General features: G+C 19.2%; 1 protein-coding gene across 1 annotated transcript; it reads left to right on the plus strand.

The window, feature by feature from the left end:
* Positions 1 to 2,153: 2,153 nt before the first annotated feature.
* Positions 2,154 to 6,129, plus strand: LOC551197 (probable cytochrome P450 6a13). Its single transcript, XM_623592.5, has 6 exons — positions 2,154 to 2,266; positions 2,498 to 2,881; positions 3,411 to 3,936; positions 5,101 to 5,322; positions 5,511 to 5,762; positions 5,908 to 6,129. The coding sequence occupies exons 2-6, from the start codon at positions 2,546 to 2,548 to the stop codon at positions 6,075 to 6,077; spliced, it is 1,506 nt and encodes a 501-aa protein (XP_623595.1). The 5' UTR covers positions 2,154 to 2,266; positions 2,498 to 2,545; the 3' UTR covers positions 6,078 to 6,129.
* Positions 6,130 to 6,574: the final 445 nt, after the last annotated feature.

Here is a 6,574-nt window from a genome sequence, read left to right on the forward strand (position 1 = left end):
TTTTCTATTATGTTTTTTTATGAATGGAATTTTTCAAATTTGCCAAATTTTCTTGAAAAAATAATTATTTAAACAAAAAATAATGAATTATTATATGAATTACAGCATATATACAATACTATGATACTATTATATACTATTATATATAAATACTATTATATTATAATATATTTCATTTTATATTTGATACATTTTTGATATGTATGCCGTAGTAAATATACTGCAATAAAAAATTCCTTCTTTTCTTAAAAATATTTATTTGCCTTTTGATAAAATGATAAATTTTAAAGTAGGTAAATTTCAAATTAAATATTTTTACATAATCTTGATGAATTGTAAAAATCATAATTTTAATTTTAGCAATGTATGAGATCTAAAATATATATTGATACTCACAAATTTTCTCTAGAAATTATTCAAAATTTCTAATACAAGTTTTGTAAAACTTAATAAGACTTTCAAGAATTGTAGAATAGAGAATTTATAATAATAAATTAATTATTTCTTTTTAATAGAAAATTTTTTTTTTAATAGAATGAATATTTATACTTATGATTCTTCAAATATCAAAACAAAATATTTTCTAATAACGCTTTATTTGTATGTGTTAAAAATTATTATTACATATATGTAATATACATAACAAATAACTATTGAATAATTTGGTCAAATTTTATTATATTAGTATTAAAAAAAATAATTAATTGATTAATTAATTTCGCACGTTATGAAATATCAATCTCAAAAATAACAAATTTCCTATATGGTTGCTTATAATAAGCTTCTAATGTTTTAAAAAAATATAATTTTAAAAATATAACGATAAAATCGTTGTCATCTATTATTCATCATCGAAATAGCAGTAGATATTCAATTATGTACTTTATATATGTAAACGAATTGTTTATAACGAAATATTATCTACATTGTACTTCAGTTTGATATGAGATTATTATTGCGTGTAAAATATAATTATATAGCACGTATTATAAACGTACAAGATATATTTTACTTCGTATGTGTATATCATCGCATTGTAAATATTAGAAGTATATATACAATGATGACCTCTTTGCTATAAAATATAAATACATCTTATCTAAATTTCTTAACGTATTTCAAATCACGTGAAAAATATTTTAAGCATGATTTGAAAATTGCTGCGTCAAATATATTTACAGACAAATATTTTTTAAAATAAAGATCTTAATTGATGATTTTTCAAAAAAATATCATACTCTTTAAAACATGATAACTTTTGTAAAATTAGATTTTATGATTTCAGTTGTTTTAAAAAGTTAGAGAAATTAGTTTATTAAATTATATGTAAAAGAAAAAAATTTTAAAAATTGTTATTAGTCAGAATTGCGAAGATTATTACAATAAAAATCTTTTTTTTTTGAATTTTGTATAAAAATACATTTTATAAATTTATGTCAATATATAAAATTTCAATGAAACATTATTATGAGTTATAAATGATTAAAAATAATAAAAACTGTAGTTTTTCATAATTTCTGATCTGAAATCTAAAAGATTTTTACATTTTTCGATACCTATCGCTTGTTTTTGCATGAACAAAGTGATATATTTTATAACTATAATATATACTATATATATAATATATATAATATATTATACATTATATTATATAACTTGTATCAATAACTATAAATTTTTCAAATCTGTTTTCTAAATTTTTATTATAGATTTAAATAAAAAAGTTGTAATAAATAATTACTATTATTCTTAGCGATCTTAATAAATTGCAATATTTTACACTTCATGTAATGAATTAATTCTTTTAATATCTCAACATAATTTCATCAATTCAATTTTTCAACAATTTATTAAATTTAATTTTAAAAAAGTCTAAATTTAAAAAAAATTAAATATGTATATTAATATTTTTTGAAGACATTTTACGTATTTTATACTTATTGAAATCAACTCATTGACTCAAATATGATGATATATTGTAATTAAAAAAAAATTATTTATATTTTTTATTATGGTTATCCTAATGTGCTTGCTATCAATATATATATATACATTTTTTTTCTTACATTTTCTTTTTCACATTATCGTAACATTAAAAACTTGAATTTTAATGATAACAAATTTAAGTTCTTATCACAACTGTTTAGTACATAAAGTTCGTTTGAAGATTAATACGATTCAGTATACATACTTTCTTTAAACGAGACATATCTCTGAATAGAAAATCGTATCTTTAACTTGTTTTACAACGCATAGAATGTATATGGTAATTTATTATAAAATGAAAAAGTTTTGTAATTTAAAAATTTTTTAAAATTATAAAAAATAATGCATTATATTCTATTTCTTATAATTTTTATTTCCATTATTTATAAAACTTATATTTAATCATATAAAACATTATTTCAAATTATAATAATAGTTTCAATAATAACATAAAATAAAATTTTTTAATTTGAATAATTTTTAATTAAATATTATTTATAATTTTTGATAGGTATCAAATTAATTCTTTATATTATATATATTATATGGTAAAAAAAAAATGAATATTAGTCTGGAAATTCTTTGTGGAATAATAGTAGCGCTTATTGTGTTCTACTATTATTTAATAATTAATAACAATTTTTGGAAAAATCGTAAAATATCTGGACCTAAACCTGTGATCGGCTTTGGCAATATGTTGAGCATAATTTTAGGAAAGGAATCAACTTCACAATTTCTCACAAGAATATACAATGAATATAAGAACGAACCTATGATTGGAATATTTTCAAAAAATAATCCTGCTTTAGTTATTAAAAATCCTGATCTCATAAAAACCGTTTTAATTAAAGATTTTCACAAATTTGCAAATCGAGGATTATTTCCAGTTAATTCAGTAAGTATAAAAATAAAAAATAATTGTATGCATGATTTTAAGATAATACAAATTCGCAAATCGAGAATTATTTCCAATTAATTCAATAAGTATAAAGATAAAAATAATTGTAAGTATGACTTTAAAATTATAATAAATAAATAAAATGATATTACATTTTATAATTCCATATCATATTTGACAAGTAGATAAATTCTGATTTTTTATTTTTATAAATTATATTAAATATTTAAATTATAAATTATAAATTAATAATAAATTAAATATTTTATATTTCTTTAAATAAATTTTATATAATTTTATAATTATATAGAATATGATTTTATAATATAATTTTTACAAATTCTATAATCTAAATGAATGAATATTCAAATGTCCATTATATTTTTAATTTTAACTAAGTTTCAAGTTTTAAAATAAATTAATTAAAATGAATTAAAATATGAAATACATAATAGACGATAAAAAAATTATATACTTCGAATAAATAATTTTAATAATAATTATTTAATATATGCAATAATTATAGAGAGAACCACTGTCTCAGAATCTTTTCGGCCTAGAGGTAGAAAGATGGCGGCCATTAAGAATACATTTTTCACCAATATTTACTACTAACAAACTTAAAGGACTTTGTTCCCTAATTCTCGAATGTTCTGAACAACTTGAAAAATATATGGATATTTTAATAAGAAAAGGAGAACCTCTTGATATTCGAGAAATTGCTGCCAGATTTACCACTGATGTTATTGGAAGTTGTGCCTTTGGAATAGAGATGAATTCGTTATCGGAAAATGAAAGTGAATTTCGTCGTCTTGGAAAAGGAGTTTTCAATACAACTTTCCGAAGAATAGTGAAAACTAGGATAAGAAATTTGATGCCATGGTTGTACAATTTCTTTCTTCGTATATTGCCATGGGATGAAATCACGAAAAAGATTGTGAAATTGACAACTGAAACAATAGAATATAGAAACAAGAATAATATCGTTAGATCCGATTTTATCAATGTACTTTTAAATCTCAAAAAACATCCTGAAAAGATTGCTGAGATTGGTTAGTATAGTTTAACTGCACGAACATTGATATTAACATTAGAATTTAAAATTTACGATGTTTTTTTTTTCTAAAGATTTTATTTATTGCATACTAAAAATCTTTTCATATTGTTCAATTTTTATCATCCGATATTCATAATCTAATTTAAAATGAATATCGGCGATTATCGATTGGCATTCAATATTCATTTTCTCGGTTATTATCATATTATTATGTGTAATATAATAAAAAATAATAATAATAAATAAATAAATCATTGCATAATGCAAAACTAAAATCAAAGATATGAAAAGATTTTAATAAGTTAATCTTTACATTCTAGATATAAAAAAAGGAAAAGAGAAAATGAAGTTATTTTAATTTTTTTCGAGTAAATAATTATTAATATTTTATTCAAATCTTGTAATTCTAATACGTTATCTTAATCTTTTCAACAACATCGCATTTGATATAAATTAAGTGACTATTACAAAATTAATTTCTATTTTTGATTTTATTATTATGATGCGAAATTAGATTATAGAATTATATTATATAAATATTTTTTTTTATCGCAATTATAATAACATATATGCCAGTAATATTTTACAATAAGTCTTTTTTATTTCAATAAAATTTTATCATGAAATCACTTTTTATTCTACTAATATTTTATAAATAAATAGAAAATACATTTATATTGAATAATAATATTCTATATCGTTTCATTTATAAATGATGTGGCATAAAATACATCTTACGTAGAACAATATTACAGATATTATTATTCAACTGTGTTTCAATTTATTAATGTTATCTAATAAAATCATTAGAACAGTAGGATAAGTAATATTTACTCTACTTTATCGACTTATATAATTTGATAAAAATCTTAAATAATAGTATTTATAGTTATAAACTTTATAAACTTTGCGATAAAATTAAATTTGAAAATATTTTTCATATTTTATGAGATATAAATATATCCAAAAATTAATTGGGATATAAATACATCCAATTGTGTTGAAAAAATAAATTAAAAATAAACTTGGATAATATTTTTATGTAATATATTGTACAAATTATCTTGCATATTTATTTGAGAATCATTATTAAAAATTTTGAATCATCTTTAATGCGATATCAATTTTTCTTTCTTTTTTTTTTTTTTTTTTTTTTTAGAATTAACAAATGATCTATTAAGCGCACAAACTTTTGTTTTCTTTGGAGCTGGTTTCGAAACTTCTTCGACGACAATTAGCAATGCTCTTTACGAGTTAGCTTTGAATCATGATATTCAATATAAGTTGCGGGAGGAAATTAAAGAATTTGAAAAAAAAAATGACGGAAAATGGACATATGAAAGCATAAAAGAAATGCAATACTTAAACAAAATTTTTCAAGGTGAGTATTACAATAATATATTGAAATGTAACACCTAATATATTTCAGTTTCTAATTCTCAAATAAAAGTTTAAATTTTTAAATTGTTAAATTTAATATATAGAATTATTGAAAATTTCATTTACATTTCATTATCTTTATGTAATAATTTATTTTGATTCTAATTTTAATTTTGATTCTATTTGCAGAAACTTTAAGAAAATACCCAGTTGTGCCATTTTTGAACAGAGAGCTAATAAGTGATTATACCTTTGAAAATAGTAAAATAACAATTCCCAAAGGTTTAAAAATTTGGATACCCGTTTATGGCATTCATCATGATCCAGACATTTATCCAAATCCAGAAAAATTTGATCCTGAAAGATTTTCAGAGGATAAAATAAAAGAAAGACATTCTATGCATTATTTGCCATTTGGACATGGACCAAGAAATTGTATTGGTACTTATATAATAAAAATTTGTATAATAAAAATTATATAATAAAAATAATCAAAAAATAATATAGGATGAATAATGAAATTAATAATAATAAAAATAATTAGAATTTTGTATTTTATTAGTGTTAATTAGAATTTTTGTTCCAGGTTCACGATTTGGAACGTATCAAACAAAGATTGGATTAGTAAAAATTATTCGTAAATATAAAGTCGAAATTTGCGATAAAACATTAATTCCTTATAAATTTAATTCATTTGCAAATTTTTTGATGCCTTCAACGGGTTTATATTTGATGATAACTGACGTGGAGAATTAACATCTTTTTTTTTATTTAGATTTTGTTTAATACATTAATGTTTAATATAAAATATATTGTTTATATTATTGTTACTAATTTATATTAGTAATAACAAAAAATATATATTTAATGATAGTAATGATATATTTAATAATAATATAAATAAAACATATATTATATATATAAAGTTATATATATTATGTATAGTATGTATTAATAGTATATACTATATTATAGTATTAATTATATAATAATTAAGTATATATTTAGTGTATATTTAATATTAATATTATAGTGTATATTTTCTAAGAATATTCTTTTTCTAAGAATTTTTTTTTATTGCTTTTTTCAAAACTTATAAAATCTATCACTGGTTCATAAGAATATACTATATATAATGATTGTATATAGTAATGGAATTAATATATAATTTAATAGATTATTACAAATTATTTCATAATTATCGATAAAACGTAATGTTCTATTTTCTATATTTATAATTCAAAAAATATTCA

The sequence above is a fragment of the Apis mellifera genome, linkage group LG14, assembly GCF_003254395.2.
Source record: "Apis mellifera strain DH4 linkage group LG14, Amel_HAv3.1, whole genome shotgun sequence".
In the NCBI taxonomy this organism is placed as follows: Eukaryota; Metazoa; Arthropoda; class Insecta; order Hymenoptera; family Apidae; genus Apis; species Apis mellifera.

Excerpts from the sequence above, each read along its gene's own strand:
- LOC551197 (XM_623592.5), top strand. The coding sequence starts at position 2,546 with ATGAATATTAGTCTGGAAATTCTTTGTGGAATAATAGTAGCGCTTATT. Across the intron at positions 3,937-5,100 it reads TGAAAAGATTGCTGAGATTG|AATTAACAAATGATCTATTA; the intron begins GTTAGTATAGTT and ends TTTTTTTTTTAG. Across the intron at positions 5,763-5,907 it reads TGGACCAAGAAATTGTATTG|GTTCACGATTTGGAACGTAT; the intron begins GTACTTATATAA and ends TTTTTGTTCCAG.